Source organism: Musa acuminata, chromosome BXJ2-11 (genome assembly GCF_036884655.1).
Source record: "Musa acuminata AAA Group cultivar baxijiao chromosome BXJ2-11, Cavendish_Baxijiao_AAA, whole genome shotgun sequence".
Lineage (NCBI taxonomy): Eukaryota > Viridiplantae > Streptophyta > Magnoliopsida > Zingiberales > Musaceae > Musa > Musa acuminata.
In genome coordinates this window covers 25,073,813-25,093,376 of record NC_088348.1, presented here as the reverse complement: position 1 = coordinate 25,093,376, position 19,564 = coordinate 25,073,813, and the positions used below count along the sequence as shown (strand labels likewise).

The 19,564-nt window shown below is 34.2% G+C and overlaps 1 protein-coding gene across 1 annotated transcript; it reads left to right on the top strand.

Annotated features, from left to right (window-relative positions):
- Window positions 1–4,345: 4,345 nt before the first annotated feature.
- LOC135626431 (COP9 signalosome complex subunit 3-like) lies at window positions 4,346–18,772 on the top strand. The gene is made up of 11 exons (XM_065131694.1): window positions 4,346–4,578; window positions 8,000–8,115; window positions 8,230–8,476; window positions 10,120–10,177; window positions 10,251–10,340; window positions 13,710–13,772; window positions 14,650–14,739; window positions 15,040–15,198; window positions 15,286–15,407; window positions 18,204–18,276; window positions 18,342–18,772. Exons 1-11 carry the CDS (start codon window positions 4,388–4,390, stop codon window positions 18,405–18,407), a joined length of 1,275 nt encoding a protein of 424 aa, XP_064987766.1. The 5' UTR covers window positions 4,346–4,387; the 3' UTR covers window positions 18,408–18,772.
- Window positions 18,773–19,564: the final 792 nt, after the last annotated feature.

Below are 19,564 nucleotides of genomic sequence, written 5' to 3'. Positions count from 1 at the left end.
TTTATCAAGATTTCTTTTCATTCTTATTCTAAGTTTTAAATTTTATATATATATATATATATATATATTATCTATACTTTAAACTTATATATTATAAAGTAGATTTTGATTATTCGATATGAAGAATGAATTAGATTCGATTCTTTTATTGAGAATATCATCGACAAAACTAGATAGAGTGTTGAAACCGAAACTATTTGCTTGAGGGCCTCCAAAATTATCCATGATCGATAAGATTTATTTTTTTATAGCATATATAAGACCTTTTATAGTGTGATGGAGAGTCATAGAAGGCTATTTTATGTTCAAGAGAATTGAAGGTGTAATTATGAATATGCAGCTCATCCAATTATAAGTGACAGGTGCGTTGAATCAATGAAATATAGGTTTACTTTCCACCTAGTGAGGATTGCTATCTACTCATTTGGAAGTCGAAGTATCGATCTTATGTTGATGAGTTTGTATTCTTTTGTTGATGAGTTATCAACAATAGTAATTGATCGATCATTAGGTTGACATGATGAGCTTGAAAATAAGGTGTGACTTTTTAATGGCCAAAATCATAGTATACATCATTATCTCAAAGATGGGGTAGTGCTGTTCTATGTCCTTCAGAGCATGAGAGGTATATTAGCCTGATTTTTAAATCATCCTTTTTTTTTTTCGGCTATCAGAGATTCTGCTATAATATGTTGATTGAACTCTTGTAGTAATTCAGAATATATCAGAAAAAAGTGAGATGATCAAAGTTCATTTATGAGGATGCATGAATTCAAATCTCAGATTCTCCCAAAATTCTTCATTGAATCTTTTAGCGTAGTTGGTTAAGGAATCATAATTCTTCATCTATGAGTGAAGTGGTTGACATTTTCAGGAGTTTATAATTGATGAAACTGAGCTCAAACTCTTTTTTAAGTTAGTTGAATGTTGAGATTGATTTAGGGGTCTGCTTAGTGATCCATTCTATAGCTGCTTCTCATAGTGTCATCGGAAAAGATCAATGCATCAACACATTAGTTATCTTGTAGAGAGTCATTTTAGTGATGAATGTTGTGATGTGTTCCGACATGTTTAAGTTCTCATCGTATCGTAGGTCTTCAATGTCGGGTGGCAAAAGAATGAAAGAATTGTTTCCTCCCATTTAATTTGAACAAGAGGAGAATAAGTTCTTGATGTACCAACTATGCCAAGTGTGGTAGGAAGGCATAGTAGGAAAGAAATGACTGCATAATTGATGTCAAAGTTTAAACTTGTTGAGTCAGAAATTATAATGTTGACCGATAATCGAATCGTTAATTCAGTAAGTATCAAATTGGAGAGGGATTACACATTTGGAAAGCAGGTGGATCCTCATTGGAGATTCATGAGATTTTGTCCCCTCTTGGTTGATTTGAGAGGATATAATATAGATTTCTTGAGACATTCTAAGTTTGATCATTTTTTTTACCATTAATTTATTAAAATATATTTTGATTATTGCACATGAAGATAACTTAGATCCAACCATAGTCTTTTTTTTTTTAGAATATTTTTTTGAAACTTTTCTTGAGAATGTAACTAGCAGAATTAGGTAGAGCATCAAAACCACCTGCTTAGGAACCTATATAAAAAAAGTGTATTGGCCAACTCAAAAAGATTAATTTAAATTAAAAATAAATAATTTAGATGATTGATAAGTGATATTTCCTTTTGTGGTAGCATACCTTAAGTTTTTTTTTTATGGCAGGAGATTAATTTATTTTTGAGAGAATCAAACATGTAATCATGGATCTACTACTCAATTACATGTGCATTCAATCCAAGAAATACATGTTCACTTTAAATTTCATTATTGATGGGTCAATATCCATTTGTTTGGAAGTTGAAATTGTACTGAGTTAGTTGATAGTTTGTCATGTGTCGATCTATTCATATTATACATATCATTATATTTAATTTTGGATACTTAACTATGCATTAAAATTTTATTAGATAGTTATTATCTAGAATTCTTAGTTAAAAGACTATAGTATCCTTTGTTAGAATTAAGGTATCCTTTGTCATAATCAAAGCTACGATAAGAGGGAGAGGTGAATTAGTGTTTATTATAAAAAAAATTTCACTTGAAGTAAATGTAATAAGTAATTAAAACATAGAATAATAATAATGAAGAGGAAAAGGAGATGCACACCAAATTTATAGTAGTTTGGTTATCGTGACCTATATCTACTCTCGATTCCTCCTCTGTTGAGGCCACCGACATCCACTAATAATCTTTCTTTAATAGAATTAAACTAACCATCCTCTTACAACACTTTCTCCTGTTCAAGGAGACTACTCTTATAAGTCTCACATTCTTTTGAATGATCACAAATCTAAAAAAATGAGGAGGACATTTAGCAACTTTTCAACACTTTTATAACCCAAAATCTCAAGACTTTTGTTCATAGGGTGAGGTATTTATAGACCCTAACGGCTTCAAAAATGGAGCCAAAAAATATCTAATTCTTGGTTTTCAAGGTACTGACGGTACCACCACCTGCAGATTGACATTGGGCAGTACCACCGCTTGATTGAGCCTCGGAGACCGGGCTATAGTGGTACCACTACCCAGACCACTTGGGAGGCTGAGCCTCAAGCGATTCCATCGCCTAGTCTAGGCGGTGCCATCGCCTGATGTGGCTCCAAGTAGTTGAATGGGCTATCAATCGGCCCAATTCAATCCTATTTAAGATCCAGTTGACCCCTAATTGAATTAGTAGGATTTTTTTTCATAATTAACTCAAATTAAAGTCCTAACTACGATAGTTAAATCTAAAATAATTATGATACAAGTAATCTAGGTTATCCGACACATCAATTGTTCAACCAAACTCTTGGTAAACTTTCGACGAACTCTCGACGATCTTCTGATGAACTCCCGACGAGCTTTTGACAAACTTCCAATGAGCTTTCACTGCATCATCCGATCCTTCGGTGTATCACCCGATTCATTCGACCTGATGCTCGATCATTGACTCCGGCCCAACTTCGATTCTTCTTTAATCGTTTTGCATTTCTATCGTAGTTAACCCTATATCACTTATCTTAATACATGAATTAGATCATTAATTCACCAATTTATGTCATCATCAAAATCCGAGATTCAACCGCTTTTTGTTCTAACTAAATTTTGTAATTATTTGTAACAATACTAAAATAATATTTCATATATTTAACTAAAATTTTAGATGATATTAATATATTTTTAATTTTTTATTATGATTATAGGAATACTAAGAATATTTAGTAATCAAGTATTTTTTTTATGGGTAATTTCTCATAAAGTCTCTCTCTTTCTCTCTCTCTTTTTTTTTCTTTAAGAGATGTCCCTTTTTATATTGCCCAAAAAGCACTATTTTTTTTTTCATTATTCTTAGAATAGCCATAACACGACACAACATTAGTTTTCCTTTTTCTGTGGCATGGCATGGTTTATATGATGAAATGGTTCAATTCCTTAATTACATTGTTTTTTAGTAGACTTACAATATTCTCAAAAATATTATAAGCCTATTGAAAAAACTATAACTAATATAAAATTCTTTTCTATTTATTTATTTTTATTATTAAATTGATAAAAATACACATTTGAAATATATATTTTTATATATGTTGGTTTCTATCGAGTTTTGAATGTATTTAGTTTAGTTAAGATGTTTTTGAATAGACTTATAGTGTTTTAATGAAGATACCAAAACACTATAAATCTATATAAAAACATCATAAGCCTATATAAAAAATATTATAAGCCTATTTAAAAATACTATAAATTTATTTAAGAATACTATAACTAACACAAAAAGTATCCCTCCTTAGTTGTTCTTGTTTTTAAACTAATAAAGATAATAATCTAAAACTTTATCTTTGTATATAAGTTGGTTTTTATTTAGTTTTGAATCAAATTATCTTATAATATTTTGATGAAGGTATCAAAAGTACCATAAACTTATTTAAAAATATTATAATGGATAGTATTTGGGTAGGAAAGATATAAATATTTTAAGAATTATGAAAAAGGAGAAATCCCTTGAAAATATTAAAAACAGGACACCTTCCAACCAAAAGAGTGATTTATAAACATAAGCGAAAGACATATGCAAAGAATTATAATGAACCGAACCGAATTGACTTTAGGTTTTCAGTCCGGTTCGGTTCGGTTCAAAGTTTTACAGAAGACCGCTGACGGTTGGGTCGGTTTGGAGATCTCCCCAACTCGAACGAGACTGTCGTTTGATCACACTATCTCACATCTGCACCGTTGATCCATTGTTAAGATTATTATAAATGGAGATCAGCTAGGCAATCTATCGAAACCGCTCTCTCGTCTCTCTCTTTTCAATAAAGGGTTTGGGATCGGCGGTCGTAGATGGCGATGGAGTCGGTAGAGGCGGTGGTGGCACACATCCAGGGGTTGTCGGGGAGCCAGGAGGAGGTCGCCCACCTCCACTCCCTCCTCAAGCAGTCGGAGGACGCCCTCCGCTCCCAGGCCGCCCGACTTGGCGCTTTCTTCCACCAGCTCGACCCTTCCGTCCACACTCTTGGATACCTCTTCCTTCTGTGAGCACTGCGAGCCCCTTTCGCCCTCGGTCGATTTCTTTGCTTGCCAACTGGTTTGGTTGTATTCCTATATGTGTTTTGTGCTGTTAGATTTTTATTTCTTGTAATTGTGCAACTTTAGGGTTGCAATCGAGCCTAGCCAAGCCCGGTTTTGTTGTAATTGTGCAGCTCGGCTTGAAACTCGACCCAGTTCGAAATGGATTTCGATGTTGGATCACGATAATATTTTATCGGCTTGAGCTCGATTTACTTCGGATTGTGACAGATTTATTTAACAAGGCCTTCACAGATGGTGTTGGCGTATATATCAGGGATTATGACTTTGATTTTTTGTGAAGTCAATTTTGGGTTTCAGTTTTTAGAGAGTATTCCTTTCATCCACTTCGATTCTTAGTATGCACTTTTTGATCTCATTTTTTGAAAGAGTATTATTTTTATCTGCTCATGCCCTAAAAAATTTTCATACATAAATGAGATTGTTCAGGAATCTATATATGATTTTGTTCATTAGCATATTAATCAGTTACATGAGTCTAAACGAGTCAAGTTTGTCATGTTCAAAAATTTGCTCAATGAATAACCGATTTTTAGAATTAGGCTTAGGCTCGGTTGATTAACTTTGGAAATGTGCTTGAGCTAGTCATTTTCAAGGTAACCACTGAGGTGCTCGCTAATGGCTTGACTAATTTGCAACCCTATGCAACTCATGTTGTGGTCAAGGTGAATGCACTAGCATATTTATTATCTACTCTAGTCCTTATACTTCTGTGGGGCCCTTGACATTGCAATTGTTAGTGGGACTACATAAAATCACTGCAATGGTTTTTTGCTGGGGTGGAATGTAACGACCAAGATTTTCCAGTCCTTCCCAAATTCAAAATTGCCGCAATTAGAATTTTGCCTTCTTTAGATTAATTCATTTCCCTATTGTGTGACCTAATTAGGGAAAACAAATTGATTCTTGATAATTGTTTTCTTAAGTGTGTGTAGGGGTAATTAGGAAACTAATTAATTAACTTAAATAATTAACTAATCTGAAAATTATTAATTGAATATTTCTTTTTGATGAGTCCCCTCAAAAGAGTCTCCTCCCTCTTATTTGAAGTTGGTGCACCCGCCTCCCATTCTTCATTAGTTGTCCATCAACGGGGTGGAACAAGATTATTAATTTGTTTAAGCATGAATCATGATTAGCAAAAGACTAATTGATGAATTTCATGAAATCCTTATCATTTTATCTTAAATTGAATAATTTTAAGGTTGATTTAATTGTTAAAATTTTTGTTTCAGATGATAGTTCTATTTTACTTGATCAGACATATCTCTGTTTCATGGAATTATGTGCGAATTTTCATGACTCACTTTCTTTTAAATTTGGGATTATGAATTAATAAGACCTTTTAATTCATGAAAAGTAGATTTTAAATTTAATTATTTAGATGTTTGTTTTGATTAATTGATATTGTATTTCTGAAAGATTTACATGAATAAAATGCTTATTCGGATGACTTGGTCAGATTTTAATTGTCATTCTCTAAAATTTTGAAGGATCTTTGAAAAAAAGAAAAAGGAAAATAGACTAAGAACAGTGGTTATACTTGGGCATGACCCGAGTCAGGTTCCATGTCAACCCAGCCCGATGTCTGGATGAGGCTGGACCTGAACATGGATCTAGTGGCCAAACAGCCTGTGGGCTAGTGCAGGCGCACTCAACAAGCCAACCTAGACCAACCTATATGGCTTGATCCTAGCCTGCCACTTGGTTTGGCGTGGCCCACGGATCGACCCACTTGCAGATGCTCGGTGCTACCCAGACCAAAGGCCCATATGTGACTGGACACTGAGGCTCAACTTGTTGTTTTCCTCTGCTGGGTTGCACGTGACCTTGGTCCAGGTCTTTATGGTCCAGTCCAACTCAGGCTACACACCTATGTGCTGGACCAAAGCTTGATCGAACCTTATTCTAATCCAAGTTTGGACCAGGCTAGTAGCCAACAGGATTCCAACGCTTTCATCCAATGGGCAGGCCATTCTGAGGCCCTTTACTGGTTGGTCTGAGCACTGTACTTGACCGAAATTGGCCAAATTTGACCAGTTCAAGATTGATTCAAGGTGATTTTGAACCTATCTTGTTCGGTTCACGCAGCTTAGCCCAAACTGGATCTGTTCAAGTCCAATAGGTTGGCTTAGGGTGATTTCAGATCCACCTCAGGTGAATTTGATGTGGGTTCAATTGGGTTCTGGCTGAAAACCTATTCAGTTCAAGTCAATTGGACCATTTCAGTTAGGGTGGGTTGCATAGGGTTTTACACTTTTACTCCTTATAATTTTAAGATTTACTGAGTTTAAAAGCTTTATGTTGTATATGTATGTCACTTCACAGTTGTGTATGAGATATATGCATGAGACTGATGCATTTTTTGTTTATTACATAAGAACTATTATTTTTATAATAATTTATAATTTCTTATTTGTTGCATGAGTTTTATGAAGAATTGATTTGCGTTCATTTCATATGAAAGTGTTATTATATAATGATTGGAGATATTTCATGAGTGGTAAATATTGTTTTTATGATTTTTGGAGATTACTCAGCACGATTGCTGATATGTTTTGTTTTATATATATTTCAGCACAGCCTTCTACCATAGGTTAGATATGAGACTTGGGTGGAGGATGATCCTTTTCCATGTCATTAAGTTGCATTAACTTTTGGCTCCTTTTTCATTGATAATGTTTAAAGATAAGAATATTGAATTTATGAAAGATTTTCCTTTGTAATTATGGATTTTGGAGTCGCGGTTTATTCATGATATAATCGGGGCATGACATGAAGTCATGCTAATGTCAACCTCTGTCAAGTAATTTTTGTCTCTATCACTACATGAGGTAATATCTCCTTCCACTATAAAAGAAGAAAAAAAAACCCTCTTTGTCTTGGAAATTGCATGATTATCATTTGTAGTATATAAGATGTGGAAGGGCCTTGAAGGATGTCAAAGCTGTGAGCAAAGACTAATGTTTTCTAGATGATATAATTGGAAGATGGAAAAGAAGCCAAAGGTTTTTATGGTTTTGATGGACAGGATAATGCTTAATCATGACAGAAGGAAGAGTTGTTGCTGTTGGTGGTGGGTTGAATTGAAGGATCAATAATTGTTGTGTTGGATAAGTCCATGAACTCTCTGTTATCATGGTTTAGTTTGAAAATGACTAATGCAGAATGCAGTACCTTGACTTTTTTTTGTTTGAGGAGTTTTATAATTTGTGGTTGTTTTATGGTTGGGTTCTTTGATTAATGGCTATTGAGCCATGTTGTATGTGTACTATCGTTTTCAGCTTTCGTGAGTTTGCCTAATGCTATCTCTTTCACTTGATAAAGAATTCTTGAGTGTTCACTGTTTGCTGTGTTGGTTGATAGGGAGGCATATTCATCTGATCCAGTTTGTAGGGAGCAAGATGGTGATTTTCTGTTGTCTATTGTTGAATTTATCAACTCATGCTCAGCAGAGCAGATACGTTTGGCACCTGAAAAATGTATGATGTGAAGGTCCTATGCCTTGAAGCTAGTTGCTTTGTTATTCTTTTTGATGTTTTTTTTTCATTAGTTTATTTGATATGTCTAAGGCATTAATTATCTTCTCTATGCAGTTATTTCTGTTTGTAAGAGTTTTAAGGATAAGGTTATGCAGCTTCAAGTTCCTATACAGGGGATAGTTCCCTTGCGGACAGCTATTCGTAAACTTCAGGCCTCTTCAGAGCAGTTGACTACTTTACATTCAGATTATCTTCTTCTCTGTCTGCTAGCAAAGTGCTATAAAGCCGGACTAAGTATTTTGGATGATGATATATTTGAGGTTGATCAGCCAAGGGATCTCTTCCTCTATTGCTATTATGGGTTAGTACCATATGATAGTTGTGTATACAGGCTGTCTTTGTTTTTCCAGTAAGGTCTATAGATAAACAAATAAAGCTTAAATCCATGTGCTAATTAGCCATAATTAATTTTACACTGCAATCTGGATCCATCTCTGATTTTTTAGTGTGATACATGCCAATTCAAAATTTGAATTATGATGAAATGAGATGAGAACTTTAGGTTCACAATCTCCTCAAATAATAGACAGTGACTAGATTCCTAATCATAATATGTTGATGCAAGTTATATGAGGATGGTTGCTTTTGTGTTTTTTCTGTTGATTGTGGTTTTTTTTTTTTTTTGAGCATTCATATGTTAAGATCTTCCTTGTTCAGTTTCAGCATCAAACTTGGAAGAAAGATGACCTTATGCTGTAAATCTCAGTATGGCTCATGTTTCAACAATGGTTGGAATGGTACACCTCAAGTTATCAAACAATACATAGATCTGTACCATCTGGTACCACAGAGAAATAGTGACAAATTAAATACAGACCAGTTCTGACCTATAAAGTCTGTCACTGATCTTTTGTTGGACCAGTAAAAGTGGCACATACCATCAGCATTTGAAACCTTGGCATTCATAATATGAGACAAACTTCATTAGCACTTGAATTTTAAACATCAAAAAGAAAATCTTGTTACAGGTTGCAGCATTGATATTGATAGATAAAAGAGACGAACTCATATAGAAGTATTATGAGAGAAAAAAGAGTGTAATGTAAGAAGAAAAATTAACAAAAACAATGAAGAGAGAGAAGAATCAACGCCTTTATCCAAGAAATGGACTTGGTTTGAATTGCTCAGACTCAGCCCTTCTGTTCAAATCTTAATTGAGCCTTATTGATTTCATTAGTATTATTTTGTTTCTGAGTTAACTGGACCTAACAGGATCTACATAGGTTGATCTCAGAGACATTATTATGTTCCGTTGTGGCTATAATACTTTAGAATCTAAAGAAAAAAAAAGGAGTGTGAAGATAAAGGCTAACTAACTTGACCCATCCTAACCCTAGACTAAATCTGAGGATGACTGGATGCATCAAGAATCATGAGGAATCTGCAACAAATTGTGAGGACAGTCTAAAAGTTCCTGAACTTTTCACTAGAATTATTATTAGTGCTGAAATTGGGTCAGAAATATCTATTCGGATCCATTTTTGTATCCAAGTGAAGGTGGATTTTATGGTCCTTATGGCCTATTTTATGGAAACAAATATATTTTTTCCAATATCTGACCTGTTTTCACTCTTAATGCTGGAACATGAATTATGAGGTCAGAGTTCAAGGAAAAAAAATGATAGGGTTTACAACAAGCTACTTACCAACGTGAATGCAATATGTTCTGCATTCAAAAATGTTGGTAAATTTTGACTTCTAACCATTCAGGAAGTTTCTTGGCTCTCAGACTATTCTTCTTGATAGTAATCGCTGAAATACTTATTGTCAAGGTTGCTTAACACTTAATATTTCTTGTTTGCTTTTTGTTAAGCTTTTCTATGCTTTGAAATTTCTTTTGATCTCCAAGTATCGATACTGAATGTGCCTTATCATTATTCTGGTTGGAGAGACATGGACATGTAATCATCAAGATATTGACTATCTTAATTGATAATGTTATAGGGGAATGATAAATATTGGATTAAAGCGTTATCGGAAAGCTTGGGAGTGCCTTCATAATGTGTGTAAATGGTATATGTACATTGATATCAAATTTTATCCAAAAGTTTGCATAATTCGCCTTCTTCTTTCAGGTTATTACTGCACCAATGACCACTTTAAATGCAATAGCTGTTGAAGCATACAAAAAGTACATTCTGGTTTCAATCATCCTCAGTGGGCAGGTGTGCTGTTTGCTTGCTTCTTTTTTCGATGGTTCTCTCATAGCAACTTTTGGTAGTGGTGAAGGGCTCAGTGAATGCTGGTGGAATATATATATGCAACTAATATCTTAAAAGTTATTTTTTAGTTCTCTAAATTTTTCACTTTGCTTCATATTAGATGAACTTTTCTTCCATGGAACAACAATTCCTGAGAAAAATACTCTTGCAGATTCACAATTTAAAGTTAGACTTGATAGAACTGGAATTGAGAAAGCATTTTTTTTTTTAAAAATTAAAGGAAACGAAAAGATTTTATAAACTTCTGTATGCATGGTAAGATTAGAGTGGATATTCATGGGTATTTTTGGATATCTGCAAAAATGATTGACATAAGTTCACTAGTGTCTTTTTTTTTTTTTTGTGTTGACTTGTAGATGGTCTTAGCTGGTTCTAGCACATAAGATGAGAACTTTCTCCTTGAGTGAATTAATTTGATCCATTGGAAAATGTGCTTAAACATAAGATGTATACATGTGTGTTGATGGAATGTGCAGATCTGCTACCTTCTTGGACTCAAGTAAATTTTATATAGCTGTGTAAATTTTGCATCATCTTTTTATGTTTTATTTCTACTTTTTTGCAATAATAGTTTTTGATTGAAACAATCAATGCATGCTTTTGAAGAAATAAAAGTAATGATCTGGATTCTTTTTGATACATGATTTGTTTGAGATTGTTGTTTTACTATGATATAACATTTAATTTTTCATCAGGTTATAGCAGATAATGTTATGAACCAGACAATAGTTATATGTGCAACTTCGTATATGGAGTATAGACTATGCATTTAAACTTTCTGATGGTTCATGTACTTGATTGAGAAGCTAGGTTAAACATAAAAAATGATAATCTGTATAGTAAAAACTTCCATCTACTCTGAGACTGGAACTTTTATCAAGATATATCACACAACCTGTGACGAAATATATCTTTTGATCATTGATAAATGACAAGCAACATGGGCAGGGCCCTGAAAATTAGCAGGAATATGGGAGGGAAGAGGCTGCTTAGAATCTCAAGAATCCTTCTATTGCTATGAACAACAACAATTTGGAGTTAAGTTCCTGCTTATGTTAAACTGGGCTTAAGGATACACAACAACAATTTGGAGTTAGAAACTTGATAAATGTGGCCAGATGATAGTTACCTATGTATGTTAATTTGAAGTGCGAAAGACAACGAACTGAGAACTATTTGGCCAGTTATGCAGGTTTTAATAATTTATTTGCTATATTACCAGTTTAGGATTGATAACTATTTTTCATCATCACCGACTCCTACCAGTATGTTGTGCAAGCATGTTTTTACCTGCAAATTGTTCTGGCTTCCAGACTAGGAATGTTATTGGTTTTTTGGACCTTGAATATGGTTCAGTATAATGATTTAATTTCTTTTATATTGTTTTGATTTCTGTTTCCTCAAAGGATCTCTAGCTTCTATATTGCTTCATTATCCAGCAATACCATAGTGTTTGACCCGTTGGTTATTGTAGTATAATGTAGTATGTGATATATTCACTATCACAACAAATATAACTTGTCGCTGATATGAGAATGTTGAGATAGAGATGTGGAGTTCCAGGAAAAATAAAGAAATAAATGTTTATGGTCATGAAGGACTTGGTGTAGTTTTGATGGAGGATAAAATGAGAAGGAGTGATAAAAATTTGTTCTAGGGAGGTACATAGATGCTGTGGTTAGATGAGGTGAGACGGCTAGTATCTCGCTAGAATGAGAAGTTGAGGAGACCCAAAATTACTTCAATAGAAACTATAAATAAATATTTAAAGCCTCTTGATTTGGTGAAATTTTTTTTTTCCTAGTATTATAAGCTTACATTCCTTGTGGCTGTTTTAACAACATTTGTGCCATATTTGTCAAAGTATAACCGCCTAAATTTGGAAAGATTTACCTACTTTTTCAAATGAAGTTCTAGATGTGACTTGTATTCACAAATAGTGAGCTGCTTGTTGCAATTCATATCACAATTCATAAATTGATTGTGCTGTGTTTTGTGCTTGCCACATGTAGGAACTGTTTATATCTTCCTCACATGTAGGGCTATTTATGGATGTCCTGCCCACATGTGGCTTTGTAATATAGATATTTTATTCTTATATACTTGTGATTTACTTTTGAATTAGTGTGGAGTTAGGTTATCCATCCTTGACTTGCATTAAATTTGTAGAAATATGGAGCTTGTTTTGTGTAAATATTTTCTATTTCTTGCATATGTTTGTGATATAATCTTGGAGGGAGGTACTAGATTGTGGATCCTCTTTACTAGTTTATGGGTTCAATTGATCCTATATGTTTGTATTTTTGCAATACAAATGTTAATAAATCTAAGGAGCACATTTTTGCTGTTCACATACTATGCATCCAACACTTTATTTCTATGGAAGATGGATATCAATAGTCTTTTGAATTCCCCGATATATGATGTTTTTTAATTATTTTTTTCTTGCATATGTGCTCCTGCAAAGTTACAATTTTAATATCGTCCTAATTTAAATCTTTTTGCACCTGTTTTCTTGATTTAGTTTATAATTAAACTTGGTTGTCTAAATATGTGTAGTAAATGTTGCAAAGGTTGATCAAATCTTAAAATTCTATCTATTTGACGACGTTTTGCTTCTATACCATGGAAAATTTTTCGCTACTAGGAGATTTGCAGGGATGTTTTATACTCCATGCTCAAAATGATGGAGTTAAGGTTTGGTAACTGTTGTGTAATCCTAGGGGCATGTCCCAGAAAAAGAGTCATGGAGGCATATAAGCAAGTAGTAATATTACATGCTGTGGGAAACACTTGATTCTTTGATTACAGTAGAAAAATGAATGTTGATTATCCTAAGGAACCTCAGACAACTACATAAAAGGTCTCTGCGAGGAACACTTGACTCTTTGATTTCAGTAGAAAAATGAATGTTGATTACCTAAGGAACCTCAGACAACTACATAAAAGGTCTCTCTTTGGTAGACATGAATTTGGTAAGGACAAAGAATAAGATCAATTATCTCTGTAGTGTTTGCTTGATAACAGCCTGACATGTTATTTTCCAAGGTTGTAGCAATCATGTGCGCATCATAAATTTATCAAATCAGCTTCATTCTAATGGTGAAATAGTTGGGAATATACAATGTTTAAGGTTTTTATATTTCAAGAGAATCTCTTGAAAATAACAATCATTTTTATAGTTAGTTTTTAAATACTTGTAATTATTTCCGTTGCTTATACATGTTGTAATTTCTTTCTTTCTTTCTTTTTTTTGCTAAAGGAAGTTGTCAAAATGTGGATTTTGAATAGTGTTTGAATTACCTTTATCAGGTTCCATTATTTCCGAAGTATACATCTTCAACTGCTCAAAGGAATTTGAAGAGCCATACTCAGGTTTTTCATAAATTATGAAAGAAAATTTAATTTCTGTTCAAATATACTCTGATAGCTTTATTTTCTTTTTTTGCAATTAATTTCAACTGTAATATCCTCAACTATTTTCTTCTGTATCTTTAATGTGTTTTGGTTTCGGTTTCATAAAGCTAGCTAGCCAGCTCCTGTTGGAACGTGTAATCGTATGAGGTTGCTGTGCTGATGAAACATCGGAGACAAAATATGTATATTGTGAAAATGCAATTAAAGGATTCAAGTGCTAGAAACTTTGAAAGGTTTCACAGTGATCTTTCCTTAATCCCGTTGGACTTTGACATATATTCAGTATGATATAAGTGCTTTTATGCAGAATATTAGTGATGGATGATCAAATGAAAGATTAAAATACCAGTAGCACTGGAATTTATTGATTGGTATATACTTGTTTACATGCGATTGGGGTAATCCCAGGTGGTATAATTCAAATGAACTGAACCGGTAGAGGGCAGTAAGTGTGACCCAATTTATTTCTCTTCCTACCTATCCAAAAATGGGCTTTTGGCTGAAATTTCAGGCAAACGCCTGGATATGTCACTTTAGTTTTCCTCAAAGTTCCCCGCTTACTATTTCATGCTCTAGAACGATAATTTGTTAATTTATTGTATAGTCTTAAGTTTGATGTTGCTGGCTCCATTGTGTTACTTTAAAGTACATGTTTGATGATTATATGCACGTTTGGTGCATTAATATGCTGAGCTTATAGCATAATCATACTGAGTGATGTTTGTGGATGCTGATACTGAAATGTTTTTTGTGTAACCATTGGTAGTGCTTTAGTCCATATTGTTTGAGCAACTTTTTATGACTTCTAAAGTACTCTCTGATTTTGCTTTGGCAGCCATACGTTGATCTTGCTAATTGCTATGCCACTGGGACGTTTTCTGAATTAGAGGGCTGCATCCAGACAAACCTAGAGAAATTTCAATCTGTATGTATCGTATTTATTTTATAATGTCTATCGCTGAAGCTAATAAATTCGAGAGTTCTTCTGCCTTGAGCAACTCTAGTCTGCATATGTATCTTAACAATCTAATTATACACTTTGGTTATCATGAAGTTATATGTCAATTTTCATTTGCTTGTGTTTTAGACATGTTGATTTGGAACTTGTTGGTCTTTTATCTTTGCTACAAGAATCAAAATATACAGTTGTGGTTTATTTACACTGGCAGATTAATGTTCTTAAGGTGATCTCTGTTGCATCTTGAATTTATGATCTAATTTGCAGGACAGCAATCTGGGACTAGTGAAGCAAGTTCTATCTTCTCTATACAAGCGCAATATTCAACGGCTCACTCAGACATACTTGACCCTCTCACTGCAAGATATAGCAAACGCTGCCCAACTGAAGACCCCAAGGGAAGCTGAAATGCATGTACTTCAGATGGTAAGTTTGGGCATGATTTGATCCCATTTTAAATGATGAACATATGTGTGATTGGTTAGCATAGTTTTCTTTTTTGCATGATCACAGATTCAGGACGGGGAGATATTTGCCACAATAAACCAAAAGGATGGAATGGTCAGTTTTCATGAGGATCCTGAGCAATATATAACTTGTGGTATGATAGAGCATATTGATTCTTCAATACATAGGTATGTGATGAACTTCCACTTTATGTTTAACTTGTTTCAGTTACCATAAAGGCATCACTCATTTGTTCATGACCCTTCCATGTAGCAAGCATGTTCCAAGACTTCCAACTGTGATAAATACAAATCTGTCATTGGTCTAGATACAGATCTGTAGAAAGCTTTGCGCACATACCATGAATTATTCTTCTGTTCCTTTTTTGCTTTAATTCCCAAGTAGAGTCTGATGTTCATTGTTCCCTCTACTCATTTCTCTATTATTTTGATTGCAATTGCAACCTTACTTCAAGCTTATTTTTGACAAGAGCAAACAACTATTACCCATTCTGTTGCCAGGAATCTAAAGAACAGGTCAATGACTAGTTTAGTGTAAAATGGAAGTCAAAGATTATAGAGAGGAATCATATCAGTCCACCGGTTTGATGCCTGTGTTGATTTCGTATGCTGATGAATCAACTGTTTTATCATACTTGCTAGCACGTCACATCTACAGTTGCACCTTATATTTGAAGTTTTTAGAGTTTGTATTATTGGCTTAGGACTGCAACATTACTCTTGTGGACTGTGGTTTGCCTTAGGGCAGACAGTCCATTAGATTGGAATCCAGGACTTATCAATTAGAATCCATGACTTAAAGCACTAATTAGTGAAATTATTGGTCTTGCCAGACCACGATGGTTGCTGTTAGTTTCCAGTGTAAATTTGCTTAGTTCATGTTCATGGTGTATAGGCTATAGATGCACATGATAAAATAGAGTTTGAAAAGAGTTTAAATAAAATAAGCTACATTTTTCCTACTCGTGGAAATTCTTGTGACTTTTTTCTTTCATATGGCCATGGGATGTCACCAAATATCACCTGTGTATATACTCGATCGGTCAAATTACTCTTGGTATTGGTAGAGTTTCTGATGTATATGAAACAAATAAAATACTCCTTCATATGAGGACAACTTTATTATGTTGATTTTGACCTCACAAGTGTGTTTGTTTGACATCCATTATCTCATTCTTAAGCCTAATGCAACCATGTTTGGTTTAGGTTAGGTCAAGTCACCATGTTTGGTTTAGGTTAGGTCAAGTCATGCGAAGTTTTAGGGTAAGGCATATAACTTTTTTTTTATGATTTTCTTTTATAATTAAAAGGCCATTAGCTATTTAACATGATATGTTCTCTTTGTCAAAGTAATTGGTTGGATACATTGCTATTGTCTTTGTGGAAGAAATTGGTCCTTATTTGTGAATTTAAAGAATCCTAAAAGGCTTCAATAAAGGAAGTAGTGCATGTGGTTGCATGTTTGTGAGAGGGTATGTGCAAAACTTTCATATTTTATTACATTTGGTTCGATATTGAATAAACAAAGATCTGGACTATATGCATAGACTGTGTTCGGCTGTGAAAATAGAACTGTTTGGCTCTGAAAACCTAAAATGCCTTGAATGGAACAAAAGTTCCTTATGGTGCAGTTTGTTACTCCTATATTTCTATATTATTTCCTTTTCACTTCTTTTTCTTTTTTACCTGCTTATCTTTTCCTTGTCCATATTATCATTAAATCCTAGTATGAAAATTAATTCAGCAGCAGAACCATTTATAATCAGTTTGACTGAATAAATAGGGCTCTTTCTTGTTTTGGAACTCTAAGGGTGACCACATTATGTCTAGTTGGATTGGCTTCCATATCGACTTGTCCTTGCTTTTATTTTGTTTTCTTTTTTTGGGGAGATTTTCCACGTTTATATTATGTTTTTCCCTTTTTTCTCTTTTGTTTTCTTTTTTCTCATCTCTTAGTCTCCTTTATAATCCATTTACAACAATCTGAGTGTAGGTTGCCAAAGTTGGGGCCCTAGTAGGGCACTGGCGATGGACCCATGCTGTAGCTCTCCCCTTATAGTCCTCTGTCTCCTTTTTCTCCTCTTCTGTCAGCCTGCATTTTATGCTTCTTCTAGTTCCTTGTTTTCTTGTTGGATCAGCGAGCCCCTCTGGTTCTGACTTCTGATAACCATGTTAGAGAACTTTTTTGGATAAGAATATCAAATGTGCCGTTTATGTTTGTCGTAGTTTCAATTCAAATTGGTTTCTGTGAGAGATGTCTGCTGTGGGTTAAAGATCACATGACACGAGTACAAAAAATAGGTGATTATTTTATTTTCTGTTGGCTATTAACACAGATTTCTCTTTGCAGCTTAAGTGGATATGTCTTTTAAAGAAGACATGGTTTTACAGTAATTTTATGTTTGCTTTGCTCCATCTGCATCTGTATATCACTAAGAATTTTTCTACATGCATTAGAATACCATGGTTTGTGATTTTGCTTAGTTGTGTCTCTTGTATGCCATGAAAGGAATATCCAGCGATTGACATCAGTCGTGTCTGATTTAAATTTGTAGACTCCAAGTTAAGTAATTGGCTAATGAACTCATTTTTCTCAAACCAATAGGAAAAAAATAGTTCTATTGTACAATTATTCTTATTAGGCATTTGATGATTCTTTTCTGACCCTTGTACATCATACCGTTAATACAATGCATTGTTGGTCATCACTAGCATTGCACAGTTAGTTTCTTGTGCAGGTTTACTTAGGTGATAGTGGCTTTGATCTGTAAGGTCAAAATAGGAACATATGATGATAACTTTGGATTCTCTTAGACTCCTCATATGATGTTAACTTGGATTCTCTTAGATTCCTCATATATTGTCTTGACGTGTTTAAAAGATTATGTTGATGTGTTTCATCATCAGCACCAATTTTTTATGCATTTCACACACTAGTTAAAGAGAGTGCTTTGTTGGATGCAGGTTGATGGCATTGTCAAAGAAGCTGGGTTCTCTAGATGAACATATGTCATGTGATCCTGCATATTTGACAAGGGTGAGTTTCACAATTCTGCTTCCTTTAACTTGTTGGTTGCTGATTGGATCTTCTATGATTTGCAGATAGGGAAAGAAAGACCGAGATTCGACTTTGATGAGTTTGATTCTGTTCCTCATAAATTTTTGTGAGGTTGAGTTCCAGGTTATCATTTTCAGGAAGCTGCCTATTGGAAGGAAATGTTTCCTATATGGTGTGGCGCCAAGCAATCAACTGTTGGGGTGATGGTATCGGACCAATTTGTTCTAGTTAAATGGGGAAACATCAAACATGTTCTTATATCGCTTCCTGATTACCCTGGTGCCTTATATTTGTCCTGTATCTAGCATTGGATGGTCTATCTGGTGAATTGTTTTGGCTGGCTGCACAGATGGCCTTCTTTTTTGTTTTCATGTGTTTATACCGAAAATGAAGGCAAAAACAAAATGTATTTGTCGTCCTACATCACCAGAAAGAAGCTAGTTTCTGCTTTTTAATGCTCAGAAATTTTTTTATATTTTGAATTTGCTATACGGGACACCACTTGTTTTGGACAATCATACCTTTTGTGCTGAGATTGGTCTATTTGGAATTACACAGCTTTGCTGGTTTATTTTATTTTATTTTATTTTGGCAGAATACTTGGCCATGACAGGAGATTTTGTCACGTTAGCTGTGATGGATTGAAACTCTTAAAGCAAGGAAAACGTGTTGAATATGCCACCTGAAACTGAAACCAAAGTGAAGGCTGCATATTTAAGGATTTGAAATCTTATATTTTTTACTTCAAAAATATTGATTCCATAAAAAAAAGTTGTACCGAATATATCATATTAGATTAAACTACCAAATGGTAATTTTATTCAGTTTCAAAGTTTTCCTAAAACTACTTCTCGGTGGTGCTAATTTTATTCCTTTTTCATGTATATATCTCTTTGGTAGTACAAAATTTGTGTTCAGTTTCGTGCAAATTTTATGCACCAAGATCGACAGATCCAAGTCTGTCACTCCAACAGACAACTTCAGTTCAAAAGCATCAACCCATGCCTTCAATCTGAAGCCTTTTTTCAGCCCTTTCGGAAGCCAAAGCTTATCACCACGTTGTCATCGTCTACCATCTCCGAGCAAGATTCGAAGCAACGGGAATGGCGCAAGAGAACTCAACGAGTGTCTTGTCCTTTTCCAAACCCTATTATTATTTCGTCTTCTCCTTCCTGTACACATCATGTATATTATTACTGCTTCTTCTTTATCATCTCAGCAGACGTGACTGCGTTGTGTACCGCAACGAGAAAGAGAGAGAGAGAGA